The sequence below is a fragment of the Schistocerca gregaria genome, chromosome 5, assembly GCF_023897955.1.
Source record: "Schistocerca gregaria isolate iqSchGreg1 chromosome 5, iqSchGreg1.2, whole genome shotgun sequence".
Classification (NCBI taxonomy): domain Eukaryota; kingdom Metazoa; phylum Arthropoda; class Insecta; order Orthoptera; family Acrididae; genus Schistocerca; species Schistocerca gregaria.
This window is the reverse complement of record NC_064924.1, coordinates 468,094,835-468,111,376: the sequence shown is the minus strand read 5'-3', so window position 1 is coordinate 468,111,376 and position 16,542 is coordinate 468,094,835. Positions and strand designations below refer to the sequence as shown.

Sequence of the window (16,542 nt, the reverse complement as noted above, 5' to 3'; positions counted from 1 at the left end):
AAGATAAGCAACTGACCTCTAATTATAGACCAGTCTCCCACCTTCCTATATTTTCATTTATTTCCTTTGATAAAATAGCTTACAACAGTATACCTTTCTAAGAATAACCTTTCAACTGCAGATCTATTTGGCATCTTAATAGCTTTTCTTCTAAAAAGACAAATGCAACCACACAAACTGAATTTCAGTAACCAAACAACAAAAGTTACCTGTTGACATTTCCAGTGATCTTGACAAGGACTTTGACTTTGTAGGTCATCAAATTCTGACAGGAAACTAAAATGTTATGGCATTACAGGTCTTCCCTTGCACAGATCAAACCATATCCTAACTACAGAGTACAGAGAGTGACAATAAGAAATGATACAACAAGAATAAAATTAAATTCTGAGTGGGGAAATATTAAATACAGTGTGACACAAGAGTTTATGCATTGCTTGTTATGGTTTCTGATCTACATAAATGATCTATCTGGAACATGGAGAACTATTCAAAAACTGTAACATTTGCTGATGACAAATATATTGATACAGAGCCCAAACACACCTACAGTAGGAACAATCAGCAGGACAATGTAGCAGTCTTACAACCAGTTCACAGCCGACAGCTTAACCCTCAATGCTACAGGTATAAAAATTGAAGTGGCACAATTGTGTGGATATTAACAAATAAAGTGCAGTTCTGGCTGCTTTGCATTCAGAAATCTCTCTTCTGTGTTGACCTGCAGACTCAAGTGTCAGCATTATTTAGCTATTTATGTCCAATGGCATAACCTTCTGACAAGGGAACCTCCCCATCGTGCCCCCCTCAGATTTAGTTATAAGTTGGCACAGTGGATAGGCTTTGAAAAACTGAACACAGACCAATCGAGAAAACAGGAAGAAAATGTGTGGAACTATGAAAAAGTAAGCAAAATATACAAACTGAGTAGTCCATGGGCAAGATAGGCAACATCAAAGTAAGTATCAACTCTCGAGCGCTGTGGTCCTATGGTTAGTGTGAGCAGCTGCGGAACGAAAGGTCCTTGGTTCAAGTCCTCCCTCGAGCGAAAAGTTTATTTTTTGATTTTGAGTTTATGTGACAAACTCTTATGTTTTCACCACTTTTTGGGAGTGATTATCACATCCACAAGAAAATCTAAATCGGGCGAGGTAGAAGAATCTTTTTACCCATTCGCCAAGTGTACAAGTTAGGTGTGTCGACAACATATTCCTGTCACGTGACACACATGCCGTCACCAGTGTTGTATAGAATATATCAGACGTGTTTTCCTGTGGAGGAATCGGTTGACCTATGAGCTTGCGATCAAATGTTGGAGAGGCACATCCTTTCGTCTACTAATTGCATGGTTTTGCGGTGCAGTCGCAAAACACAGACACTAAACTTACTACAGTGAACAGAGACGTCAATGAATGAACGCCCAGATCATAACTTTTCATAAATAAGGAAAATAAACTTTTCAGTCGAGGGAAGACTTGAACCAAGGACCTCTCGTTCTGCAACTGCTCATGCTAACCACGGGACCACGGCACTCCTGAGCTCAGACTATACTTGATGTTGCTTATCTTGTGCATGGACTACTCAGTTTGTATATTTTACTTATTTTTTCATGGTTCCACCCAACTTCTTCCTGCTCTCTCGATTGATCTGTGTTCAGTTTTACAAGGCATATCCACTGTGCCAACTTATAAGTAAATCTGAGGGGGGTGCGATGGGGAGGCTCCCTTGTGAGACATTAAAAGGCAAGGTGAAAAAATGTTTATTCTTCTGAAATGTGCACTAGAAATATTGCTTAAAATTGACAACCAAACATCTTGTAGAAGCTCTTCCAGCATCCAAGTTATCCTTGCACTCACATACCAGTATATACTTCCTCAGGTGAATTCATCAATGCACAATAACAAAACTAGGTGCAAAATTAATTTGTGTACATTCCAGTGCAGAAGTCTGAAACAAGTTACCAGTGGACATCAGGCAGGAAACTGAAAATATTCAAATACTTAAAAATTAAATAAAACAACTTTCAGAATACTTAGGTTACGGAATGTAAATCCCGTGTAACTCTAATATTTGTTTAAAATAGATCCTGAGGTCTGATTACTTCTTTTCATTTCCTTGTGTTAAACAGAAACTGTGTGGGCAGTAATTTTCATCACAGAAAGGAGCTATTGAATACTTCCAAAATTGTGTTTTTGAGAGATCAATATCAGAGTGGAAAAATGTTTCTAGAACTGGTCCACACTCATGTAAAAAGTGTGAATTTAAAAGGTCAAGATTTCTGGGGAAAAATACTTTCCTCTCATTCTTTTGATTAAAAAATGTCGTATGTAATATCCTATGAAATGCTTTAGGCCTGGTGGTGGAGATGTGAAATTCCAGGACTATTACAAACAGACAAGCATGAAGTGGGTTTACTGAAAAGGAGCAACTTACCTGTCATATGAAGATTTTTTTTAATTTATTGAATATTTATGAATTTTTGTTAATTTAATGTGTGTAAATGCAGCCATACAGGTTTTTCATTATGAAGCAGAATGCTGTATCCCTATCTGCCAGCACTTGTGACAATATGTTTTTGTGAACAGCAAAATAGTCTCTTCTGAGAAAGAACATTTGCTGTGAGGCCTTTAACAAATAACTAAAATAAGAGAGAGGAAGGTTAACACTTTATGAATAAAGAAGATTACTCACGATTACAGAAGCATTCTATAATTGACAGGAAGACAGAAAAACAAAAGAAAACTTGCTACCTTTTGGAATAACTCCTTTCTGAAGCTACAGAAGCACACACACACACACACACACACACACACACACACACACACACACAAACACACAAACACAAACACACACACACACACACACACACACACACACACACACACACACACACACACAAACACACACACACGCGCGCGCACACATCTGTGCCCCTACCTAGTGCTGGCTGGATACACAGGTTGCATAGACAAATCCAGTGTTATAATATTTCAACCATACTGAGGGATATCTCCTACCTCTGATCACACAGAATGTTCCTCAAGACACTCATAGATGAACTGAAAAATTTAGTGTCATCACACATAATCAACAGCAAAAGGGTTCTCTGCCTAATTATTTCAGGTTTATGTTGAATGTTAAAAAAAGCCAACAGAAAAGATTGAACATATCATTTAAGAGGGCACTGTAGTGTACAGTTCTCAGTACAAGAGGCACTGACTAGCAACAGAAGGCCGAGTAACAGACACTAATAAAATGAACATAACATCCAACAGTTTTTCTCGGTTGTTTGATTACCACCAGATACAAACCTTGGTGATGGGACATATTAAATAATTATTTTAAAATAATTTCTTTTATTTTGTACAGTTTGAACATTCCATGTTACTTTTCTTTGTCTTCTGTATTTCACGAATTATCTCCATCTGGGCATCCATTATGGCTTGGAGTATTCGGTGTTTTGCTCTTGTCTTAATACAAAAGTAATTGTCCATTTTTCGTAACTCTTCTGCCACAAATTTCCCCAGTGTGTCGTCTTCAGTTGTTCGATCTAAATATGAACTAACTTTCTCCAACACTGACAATGTGGATAAGAGCAATGTATCATCATCATCTTTCTTTTGTCGCTTTGAAGGCTTTTCATAATGTCGTTGTGTTTCTGCATACAGATGATGTGTTTCTGGTGGCTCTGGAGCATCTTGTGTCTCAGTGGTGACACACTCTGAGGGCATCACATCAATTTCAGTTTTCACTTCAACGATTTCTGTGGAAAACTCTGAGTGATTGTCCTGAAAATAAGCAAATACAAACACTTTTAAAGGTGAATACCAAACAAAACACGTTATATTACATCATGTCAGGTAGACAATCTCTTGTAACAATCCTCATCTAGGCTTTTCCACATAATATGTGTGCTAGTTGGCACAATAGTGAGCAAGTAAACATACTCAGGAGTCCTACTCATGCAACTACACTTTTTTATTGGCTTCCAATTTTTAAGTAAAATTTCATCAGTGAGATAGAAGGAATTGTGCAGGAGAAATGATTTTAAATTAGATGTAAAACTTACTTCACTATCTGGGCAAATGATCAAAATTTTTGTTGCTGCACACTGAACTCCTTTTTAAGTCACTGACATCTCTTACAATGGGTAATAAAGGTCATTTTTCCCCTCTAGTGTTACAGGTATGTACATCTTGTTCTTCTCAAATTGTGACAGATTATTTATGACAAATTTCACTGGCAAGTATAGGTATTGTGCCAGCACTATTAAAATGCCTAGCTCTTTGAATATGTACCTACATGCCATCCATGGGTGAAAACCACTGTTCACTTTTGTGAAATCAATACTTTCTTTCTAAGTAATGACATACTGGTACCCAAGAAAGTTATTCCATATGACACTATTCAGAAGAAATATGCAAAATATGCCAGGAGGCTGATAAGTTTGTTTCCAAGATTAGCCATTGTACAAAGAATAAAGGTAGCTAAACTTAATTGTTTGAAAAGCTGAGTAATATGCTTGTTCCAGTTTTTATTTTCAACAATATGTATGCCCAAAAATTTGGAGCAATCTACACCATTTAATGACTCCTCCTCATGTAGTAATAAATTGTTGATATGACTATTTGTTGTACAGAACTGAATGCAGTTTTTTTTTTCAATATTTAGGGTAGTCCATTTTCAGAGAACCACTTAATAATTCTTTGGAAAATATCATTTAGCAACTGTTTTGTTGCTTTCTCTCTAATGGGATTTATTATAGCACTAGTATCATCTGCAAACAGTACCAGTTTTGCTTGTTGAATGTTACATGGAAGGTCATTCACATGTACCCTAAGGTACAGATGTGGATCCAACAAAATTGAACCATGTGGAACTTCCTGTTTTCCTCCCCCCCCCCCCCCCCCCCTCCCCAAAATCGCTAAAATTTTCTACTTTTCTCACATTGTGTGAATTATTCAGCACAGTGTTTTGCATTCTGTTTGTGAAGCATGATTCAAACCAGCTGCATTAAAGCCATTAGTTCTATAAAACTTGAGTTTTTCTAAGAGAGTATCTTCATCTAAAGAATCAAACACCTTGGAAAGGCCACAAAAAAACCAGCTCATGATATATTCTTATATAAGGCTTGTGCTATTTGATGAGTGAATGTATAAATAACGTTCTCAGTTGAGCAACCCTTCTGGAATCCATGCAACACACATATGCTTAATTAATTTTTCCACTTACATGTGTGATTACTCTTGAGTTCATCACTTTCTTGAATATTTTGGAAAAAGATGTCACTAAGGAAACTGGACAGTAATTGTTTAAGTCTGCCTTGTCACGTTTCTTATGAAGTGCTTTAATAATTACATATTTTAAACAGTCTGGAAAAATTCCCTGTGCCAGTGATGCATTGCATGTATCACAAGGGACATTAATTATTAACTTGGAACAATTTTTCAGAATTCTGTCTCAAGTTCGATGAACTCCACAAACACATTAATTTTTTGGGATTTTTATAAAGGCATCAATTTCCATGAAGGATTTTGGTGTTACTTCTAGTTGCTCAAAGTTTTGTGGAACAACGTTCTCTTGCTTCTCTGCTGTATCATTTAATCCTCTATTTGCTGCTACAGTTAGAAAATGATTGTTAAAAGTGCTTGCAATTTGTAAAGTATCAGTCACAACACTGTCATTTGGTTTAACTGTTATGGATTATTGTATGCTGACTGGCTGTCCTGTTTCCCATTTGACAATGTGCCATATAGTTTTAATATTACTATCTGTATTATTTGTTTCTGTCAGAATATGCATACTTCTGGACATTTTAATGACTTTTCTCAAAACACTACAGCATTTTTTGTAGTATGCAAGTAATGTCAGATCTTGACTTAATCTGGCCTTTAAGCAAATTTCCTTTTTCCTCTTACGTGAGATTTGAATTCTCTTAGTTGTCCAAGGGTTACTTTTTAATGGATCTTCCGCTATTTTTTTTTTTTTTTTTTTTTTTTTTGGAATGCAATTTTCAAATATTGACACAAACTTACTATGGAATACATTGAATTTGACATCAGTATCTATTTCTACATATACCTCATTCCATAACTCTCCTCTTAGCTTACTCTTAAAACATTCTATCCTGTTCTCACTGCTCTGTGTGAACCTGCCTCAAGGTTGTAAGGTGCATACTGTTGCTGCACACAAGTGGGAAAATTGACTACTGAAACTACATTGAAACATCCAAATAATAATTCTAGTTCATTTCTTCTGTGACTATCTGTTAAATAATCTACAGTGAGAGCTACACAAACTATTAACTGTTTCTTGTTGTCTGACAGGTAGCTTGGTAAAGCCTCTATATTTCTCATAAACCGCTGAAAGTTTCCTAGAGTGGATCTGTAAATTGTTACAATTACCAGAGGAGAACTCTGCAATAACAATGCTTCTAGGTCCTGATCAACACAAAAGCTATTTTTTTTAAATTTTTTTAAATATTTTTTACTCTGTGTCCAACTTTTACGTATGTTCCATATCCTCCTTTATCCATGTTAACTCTACAAGAAAATGATGCAAGTCTGTAATCCCTGATATTTAACTTCTCCATCCCTGTGGTTACATGAGTTCAGAGACATACATAACACCTATCACTTAAGTGATTTCACATTTTCTATGCATAAAATAATTTTTCAGCCCTCTTAATGTTCTAACGTTCCGAAGAAACAAATTAATTTTATTTTCCTGGTAACTGTTACATGTGTTATGGTCTTCTACTGCTCTAATTCATTTCAGTACTCTCAGTCTGTAACCTGACTCTAACCTAAAAAATGTGCTCGTTTTATTCCAGTAATTATAGGAATTTTGTCTTGTGCACTTGTCCCCCACCCCGCTCCTCCCCTTACACTTTCTGCAAGCTACTCAGCCAACAATCTTTCCTTCCCCCTCCTGCTCAGGCACAGGGCAAGATTGGTGTATACCTATCACCCAACCACACCAACAGGCACAGCACAGACACGGGGCGTTATTTCAATCAAAAGCTATTTGCTCACTTTTTTGTTCACACAGCTAATAGTCTTGTTAACCTAGAGCTGGTCATGTCACTGCACAACTTTGACAAAACTCACATAAGTGTGAGCTGTTGGGCTCCTGTTTACTCCTGATCACCTTTGATGGATGCTATATTCTAAGACAATAGCCAGGCTGCTTCCTGCTCCCCCTGCTATAAGTATCTGGCAGGTTATATGGTTGCATTTTAAAGGTAAGGATCGAGCTAAAGGCAAGATCTAGCACAAAAGAGTGGTTTTAGATGTGAAAGATCTTGTACTGATAACATATTGTGTTTCAGAAACTTGACATAAAATTGCACATGAGGATTATGAAAATCATCCTTACTTTAATAGACTTGAGGAAGGCTTAAGCCACTGTGTCTCTGGAATCAGTACCTTCTATATAAACTCTGTAAAAGGCTTCACTACTCACACTAAGTCCTCAGTAGACTGGGAAAATGGTATCTCAGAGTAGTCTTAAACAATTAACAGTTAGCTGCGAGGATTTTGTCTCTCTCCAATTGTATTTAAGTTGTGTCTCATTCCTCTTCATTACTGGACAAGAAACTTCCATGCAGTGAAGTTACAGCTTGGCAACTCATACTGCCACATACTACTGTTTACACGTGATCCAGTAGTAATTATATCTGTGCTGAAAATGCTATGTGCATGCCTCTGAAGTTGGAGAAGAATGTAAGAACTGTTCTTGGTAAATTATGCAAAGATCTGGTGATATAATCTGATGAAGATTTGTGTATTTGTGGGAACACTGTTAGAAAAACAACAGAAATATCTCAGATCTCTGCCTGATAAGATTCAGATTGTGGAAAGGATGTAGAACACTGAGTAAATCGGGGGCAGAAGGCTACACAACAACTAAAAGGTATACTATAGAGAGAATTCACAAGTACTGACATTAAAAAAGAATATATTATGAAATTATTGACATAATTATGCTCTATAAATTAGAAGTATGTGATGTAAGAGGAAATTAGAAAGTATGGAGACAGAAGTCATAATACAAATCTGCAGGGAACATGGAGCACAGGAAACCATGAACATTGTGTGGCTGGGGACATGACTCTACACAGACATATTGGATACAGAAAAAAAGCAAATGATGCAAAAATCCTTAAAAATATAATTCTAATCACAGTTACAGACCTCCTTAGTTCATATTTCAAAAACACACCATCACAGCAAAGGGCCTTAACATAAATTAAAGCATTGTAGGCTCACCCAAAGGTACCACTTCAACAACCTGCAGCGGAAGAAAATGTGGTTACTGTTCCTAGATTGGCCTGGGTAGGAAGCATAGAATAATGAGATTTTTGATCACAGGAATACGTGCCTACATTCTGGATAGAATTCCTTGTCTCTCCACTGTGTCCTTGGAAGAGGGCATGAGACCCTGTTGATAAAGGTCTATCTATCTGACATGGATTTAAAGCATTGTTCTATCCAAGAAAAGTTGGCCATGCAATGACAGGCTCCACACACTCTCCTTGTAATTAATATCTCATTCACAATAATACAGACATACAAAACCAGTCATCCACATTAATAAAGTGTCTACCATGAACTACAGGTGTTAACTTTCACAAGAAGAAAATGCCTACACCATTTCCAGTTATGACATCTGAAGAACCACTTGGAGGCTCTGTTCTGAAAGCACCTTATTATCTCTTTTGTACTGTGTAAAGGCCATTGCTTATGCTGTAGATTTTCATCAAGAAAATTCCATATTTTACTTACACTGCCACTGTCTGCAGTGTCCTCTGTACTTCTGGATTCCACTATCTGCAACTGAGGTCCATCTGAAAGCTGGAAAGTGTATCACAATGTCATTTTGAGGTTTATAAAATACCACTTTACCCAATGCAGAGTTATATGAGGAAGGATGGTTATTGCACTTACATTATAACAATCCATTAGGTCAGAGGAGTGACTGGAATCCATGGATACTGCCTGGGGCTTATATGAAAACTGAAGGGAAAAATATAAACACATCAGTTACCTGAACATACTGCTGAAAATGAGATGTGCATAATTTTACAACAAATAACATTTAGTCTCAAGTTGCTCTCATCATTTTTTGATAATCTTACCTAAAACATGACAAGTTACAACTGTTTGTTGGACCAGGACTCGAAGCCCTTACACACGTCTTTTGCAGTCAGTCCTTCATGAACAGACTCACAGCTCTAACTTGACACTCCACTGTGGAAGAGCCACTATGGAACTGGAAAGGAGCAGAGTGGAGGCAGGGATAGGCTGAACCTGTGTAGTGGGCTCAAGTAGAAAACCCTCTCCACAAAATGATGGGTATCTGGATCAGAGAACTAGTCCAACAGATATTTTTAATTTTCTACACACAAACAATAGATAGACAAAAACACACAGTGTTAAATACAGAAAACCATTCAGAATAATATCTTTAATTTTTTTGTCTTGCTGAGCTCAGCTGTGTGTAACATTACATTGGTACCTTTCACATTTGGCCTACCTAATTGCAACTGCATAAAATGATTTTTTTCCCTTTGTGCCACATATAATTTCACCTTCATTTTTGAAAGATGTCAGTAGTGTGAAGTTTGTAGATGCTGTTCTACATTTTTTCTTGTTCTGGTTCTAGAGCTGCATTTCTGCTTACTGTCATTCAGATTTCATTAGCACAGCACAAAGAAATGAACACTCATTTACTTCATGTTGTAAAATTTGTTTTATTCAGTTGTAACTAGGTGGACCTACTGTGAAAATCAACAATGTAAGTAGAGAAATGATCAAAAATGAGAAACCCTATAAATACATGTAAGAAGGTTAAAAATAAGTAAAACTGAGAACACATGAAACAAAGAAACTTAAGGAAACAGCATGTGTAATAAATCACTTTGAATTATTATACCATGAACATCACTAATGGCTAAATATAAAACAATAAGAAACACACTTTTCTCCAAACATCTTTCCATCACTTTTACTCTCTAAGGTATGTAACATCATATTTTTGTTTCTTGCCTGGCAGTTATTTTTTGTGAAATATGGGGGATATCTTATACACAGCCGGATATTATTTGAAATTTAAAATGTAGTACCTATCAGACAGCAGACTGTGATGACAAAAACTTCTGATCACAATAATCTCTCATAAGAAGTTAGGGGTGTGGAACTCTGCAAAATACAAATCTTTGGGAAATACAGTAAAAAAAATTAAATCTATCCATCACACTTGAAAGTTAAACTCGGTATTCACCATAATTAGGACACAGTGATACCCAATCTTTGTTATTCACATTTTGCTTATGAGGATAGGGAGCTTGGTCACTGATAACTTTGTCACTGAGTGCCCCAAAACCACAAAGACACAGATAGGTACCAGTAATTAAAATTTTGAGTATGTTACATACTCTCTACAAGGGTGGTCAGGACACCTCAAGAACTCTTGCTTTGTTGTCATAAAGAGACAATACTTCATTATAAAACCAAATAACAGGCACTAGTATAGCAAATGATCAACACCCATTCCTACTCTTGCCACTAGGGATGATTTCTAAATCTGCTATTGTACCACAACCTGCTAACAATAATTCCATCAGTCACCAACTTAGAGTAGTTGGAATGACAGAGGAACACCATTGCCCTCAAACTTTACACTATTTCAGAAACATCAGTTTTAGAAATAGAGAGAACACTCAAAAGATACTGAGAATAAGCAGGTTGTTTGAAAGCAATTTCATATTACTGGGGCAACCAATGTCTAATAGTATGGCACGGGGAACAACGAAAGACTATAGCACTAAAAAATGTGTGATCTGCTTCTGTAATAGACATTTCCTTCTCTTCTCCCATAATGATTGCAGTATCAGCACATGCAGCAGAAAAAATTGGTATATACAATACACAAGAAGCATTTTTTGTGTCCCATGTTAGCTCCGCAACTCTTCTACATATACTGTTGAACAGCACTGCTAGAAGACAACACTGTATATATATATATATATATATATATATATATATATATATATATATCTGTGTGTGTGTGTGTGTGTGTGTGTGTGTGTGTGTGTGTGTGTGTGTGTGTGTTTTCTTAGCTGAGAAAGCCTTTGAAATTTAAACATTTTTCAACTTTTGTATGCACCTGTAGGATACAGGGAGGGAGGGGCTAAGAGTGCCACCGCACAGGGCGGCAGGTTTTTGGGGGTGGCAAAAATCTTGAATTGTAATGTGGTTCCAAAAGGTTGAATCAAACAAGACCATGAAAGTTTTGAATAACTGAAAAAGAGTGAAAATAAGCTGGTAATACAAATCACTCATAACTCTACTATCTTACTGGGAATTATCTATGATACTGTGAAACAAAGGACAAAAGATACTCTGTACTTGGTGCACACTTGACGCGGCATTCAAAATACCAAAGCTTGCTAGTAATGTGTTGCCGTCTCAGTTTCTATTGTGTGCCTACAAAACATTTGAAATCCACCTGCATGAGTATGAAAGCTTCTACAGAAGTGAAAAATTTTATAATAAAAATATAGAGATACATGTCAGCATATGTTGGCCAAGCAGTTCCTGTACAGGAAGCTTAAATACCAATAGCAGTATCACTGAGACAAACTCTTTGTAATAAATAAATAAGTAAATACTGAATAAAATATGCAACGTGTGTCACATGTCATAGACTTTTGAAACCACAAATTATGATTAAGCAGTGTTTACACATGTGCAGATGCATGGCATCCTTCCCCACCAATCCCTCTCACTTGTATCTGACTAATACTGAATGGTGTAAATAAAATAGAAAGAAACTTCCACATGGGAGAAATATATTAAAAACAAAGATTCCAAGACTTACCAAGCAGGAAAGCGCCGGTAGATAGGCACAATAAATAAAACACACAAACACACACACAGAATTTTAGTTTTCGCAACCGACAGTTGCTTCTTCAGGAAAGACGGAAGGAGAGGGAAAGACGAAAGGATGTGAGTTTTAAGGGAGAGGGTAAGGAGTCATTCCAATCCCGGGAGCGGAAAGACTTCCCTTAGGGGGAAAAAAGGACAGGTGTACACTCGCACACACACACACACATATCCATCCGAACATACACAGTGCAGTACACAAAAATTACACTTTAAAGTAATGGATATGCTCCCAGTGAGAGATTTCAATTGCTGAAAAGTCACAGTAACCTTTGTATTTGTTTGTGGCTTCTTAAAATTAAATACGTGTCACTTGACATTGTAACTGGCAAGTGTTGCGTATTGTGACACAATATTTGCATTGCATCCCACAATATGGAAAGATTCTTTGGACCCATAAATAAATGAGAAACAGATCACATGTGAGTAGCTCACATCAGTTCATTCTAATCATAAAATCAGATTAGCAGACTACTGAATGCAAAGAAGTTCGAAGTAGGTGTACCGCAGGGCTGCGTGTTTGGTCCCATTCTCTTCCTGTTTTATATTAATGACATTAAGACCTCAGAAATTGCAGCGAAGACCATGATGTTTGCAGATGACATTGTAACAGTGAACAATGTTAAGGAATCTTTGTCCACAACAACTGATAAACTCCTCGAATCCTTGGTTGTGTTCATGGTTCACAGCTAATGTGCTGACCCTTCTTGTAAAAAAAAATTGTTCAATGTGGAAAAAAAGAATTACAACCCAGTCCTCCAAGTGGTACTGGGCAGAAATGTGAGAGAAACGGTATAATGCACAAAATGTTTAGGAATGTAACTTGATCAAGACTTAAACTGGAAAGATCATGTGCATGAACTCTTTCAGAGACTCAGTTCAATGTATTTTGCTCTAAAACTTATTTCTAAGGACTGCTTCTCGGAAGGTACTTGAAATGCTTATTTTGGTTACTTCCAGTCCCTTGCAGCTTATGGAAGTGTTTTCTGGGCAACACCAACAGTTGATTATATGAAATTTTTACATTACAGAAATGGTCATGGCCTATTCAAATATTGTCACACAGCTCTACTAGGGCTTACTGCATACCTCTATTTAAAAAGTTGTGTGTACTCCTTGTGTGTACATAAGTGCGTGTTGATTCTAAGAGCAAAAATTGGTGACTTGCAAACCAGTAGCAATTACCATAGTTGTAACACTTGCAACTGTAGGTCCCTCCATGCAGAACACATGTGACACTTTGGTGTCACTATGTATAATGCACTGGCCACATACATAAAGATGAAGGAGAAGGAAATGGATTTTAGAGCAGAGTTCAAATCATTTCTTGCTGAGATGTGGGTCTACAATGTAAGTGAATATGATAGCTTACAGGGATACTATGCCCTATTTATAGTTGGGTATTTTTTAATTTGTTAATTTGTTAACTGCTGTACCATTCATGCTGTGTCTGTCTTTGCAAAAGATTGTTTCTGCTGTAGGTTTTCTGTTTCCTCGGTTCCAAATGCAGTGCAATACACCTCACCATAGATGGGATCTAGTGCAAGATTAGTTGTGATTGGTATAGAGTTTTGTTGGGATGGTAGCTCAGTATGTTCAGTTGGAGGACTGGCAACCCTTTGTAATAAAAAAATTAAAACAAAAAACTGATTGCAGTAGCAGTGATGGAATTTGAATGACGTCATGCAGCATCAGCACAAACCCACTGATGAAACAATGACAAAGAAACAGATTGGGAAAGAAAAAAAAAGAGCGGTAATGTGCCAGATTACAAATCCAAACTTCTCGGGCTTGATTCTCAGTCAATCATAGGATTTTCATCTGTTGCTTATGACTTACTTTCACCTCCGTCAATGTTCACGAGAAAAATGCTGAGTTACACCATGGTTGGGAATCAACATTTAACTGTTGGTCGTCCTACAGCTGGCTGGATAAGTCAGTTGAAAGGTCAGAGGAAGGCAATGGCATACCACCTCCAACAGAACCACTCCTCGTAAAGAACTGTGGTGCTCAAAACAATCCTTGGCTTGATCACTGCTTCACTTCAGTGTTACATAATATGTTTTTATTTATTTTCAGAAGTGTAACATGACAAAGTATCATGTTGTAGTTATATTATTGTTTATCCTTCATTTGTATGTTGTAACATTTTCAGAACTAGGTATATGTAGCTCTCTTTCCTAATCAGGTACTGAAGGAGGTGTCTAAACTAGTGAACGCACTGGAATTGCATTTGTGATGAGTCGGGTTTGAGCACAGTCTGGCCATTCTGACTTGGAGTTTTCACGGTTTTCCCATGTTGCTGCGGTGAATGCTGGGTCGTGCCACTGAACAGGTCATGGCCGACATCCTGCACCATTCTCGCCTTGCAGTGAATGGTCCAATGGCGAATAAATGAACAGGGACAACCATAAAACAGCAAAGGGAATGCATATAGAGGAGTGAGGATGGGTGATGGGACTGACTACCCATTCATGAATGAAATTAACTGGGGATCGTATGCACACGTTTTAGCAATATAATGATTAACTACTGGCAGAAATCAAAGTAGAACAACAAATTTTAAAGATTTGTGGCTATAAGTGTGTAAGAATGACTGTGTTAGATTGCAATAAAGCTCACAATGTATACTAACAGCAGACAAAAATACGAATACTCACAAATCTTTCGGGAATATTTGAGTGTGATGATCTGGGTACAATTCGGTTTTTCAGAAACTCCATCAGTGGAAACCACCACACAGTGGGTGAGTAAACTACTCCGGTTTCTTTACCGGTTCGCATCTTCTTAAGTTCAGCGCCATAGTGCGACCGCAAGGTTGCAAATTTGCTTTTGCAGTCATTGGCTGTAACTCCAGGTAGCACCTCCCCAACCCTTTGTGCAACTTTTGCAAGTTTTTCCTTTCTATTGGCCTGAAATAATACAATTTGTTTATATGTACCGGTAACACTTCCTTCAATGTAAATTTATTAAGGACTTTTTTAATACCGATAACCAAATTACTTTTTGCCATTTTTAACAACAATTAAAAATAGTTAACAATTTACCTTCAAATGATATTGGGGGTGCCTGTGATCGAAGAGTGAGGGTTCGTCTTTGTATGCTTGAATGAGAAGCTGAATGGATTTTCTGTTCCATTCCATATCGATAAACACAGGAGCCCACACGTATTTATATCAGTTTAATACAAAAAATTACCTGCCAAAGCATAAAACGTACTCACAAGGCGAATCATGAGGACACCTCATTATTTGAGCGCCCAAAGGAATTCTATTTGAAACACATTCCACAACTGCGCGTTAACGCCTACGCAGCTAATAAAAAAAGAAGCAAAATACCTATGCCTCGTCCTAAGTGCAAGAAATAAGCTATGTCATAACTATATCACTGTGTGCCCTCTGTTCAGGTTTACACGAGTAACATACATGTGTATATAGATCACTTGTGGTAGGTGAACGTTGTAGAGTAGCGTGTAAATTATCCTCCCAACGACGTCACAAGTGGGTCAGTGACGTCAATGGTCAATTGATTGTGGCGAGTGTGCTGAAAACTGCGCATGCTCGGAAACGATAGAATTATGACATTGATGCAAACGGACGGTGGCTAACATCGGAAGTTGTCCTATTCTCGCCGCACTTATTCATGATAAATTGATTTTGATATTTTGCGTCTTTTTAATGGTTATTTAGCTATCCTGACATAGTGTAATGGTTGCGTGGATTCTACCAAATAGCCTATAATTATAGTAATTATAGACTATTTGGTACTAGCCCCCCCGCCCCCCACACACGAGATTACTGCACTTGGATTTGGGTGGCCGTTATTGGAAACACACGGTGGCGTTACAATTATCACGTATAGCAGAGACTATGGCAGATGCATCGTACTATGAAAGATTTTAATACTGTTGTGCATATACTATCAAGTGTTTTGTGTATCCAAATAAAATATTATGATAAAAACTCAAAATAGGCCGACCGAAGCGCCCTCACTCCCACGTGCAATAATGTTGTGGTCGTCAAATTCCTAATTACCTAATTTATACTTTACCTATGCTTTACTTATGCTCAGTACGTTAGTCAGGTGGTAAACTTCGATGCCGTATATAACGATAGGCAACTCGAACGGTCATAGGTTTGTGTGTATTAAGTGAAGAATCTAATACTGCGATGTGCATCGCGAAAACAAGTTTAGGCTAACTAAAGCTCGAGCACAGACAAACCGGCTATTGTTCTTTCGCACTCTGTACGCGATTGGGGCGGGAAGAAACAAGAAACTATAATGTGTGGTACAGGGGTAAGTACCCTCCGCCATGCATTTCACAGCGATTTGCAGGAATAAGATAGGCCAAATATCTGAAGGCATTGAGGTATTTGGGTTTTACTATGTCTGAACAAGGGAAAAGTTTACATTGCGCACATAAAAGAACATAAATAGAAGAAAAACTAATTTTTTAATCTACGTTGTCTTTAATAGAGCAAAACACTGCTCTTACAGGGGGAAACAATTTGGATTTCATTTGGCGACGAGAGTAAACAAGAAACAAACTGTGGGGGAAAAGGGATATATTTACTAGCTTCTGAAAATTGTAAGT

General features: G+C 37.3%; 1 protein-coding gene across 1 annotated transcript; it reads right to left on the bottom strand.

Annotated features, from left to right (window-relative positions):
- Positions 1–3,155: 3,155 nt before the first annotated feature.
- LOC126271927 (uncharacterized) lies at positions 3,156–15,639 on the bottom strand. The gene is made up of 5 exons (XM_049974338.1): positions 14,996–15,639; positions 14,609–14,860; positions 8,949–9,017; positions 8,787–8,855; positions 3,156–3,788 (listed from the first exon to the last, which is right to left on the bottom strand). Exons 1-5 carry the CDS (start codon positions 15,089–15,091, stop codon positions 3,357–3,359), a joined length of 918 nt encoding a protein of 305 aa, XP_049830295.1. The 5' UTR covers positions 15,092–15,639; the 3' UTR covers positions 3,156–3,356.
- Between the last annotated feature and the right edge of the window lie 903 nt (positions 15,640–16,542).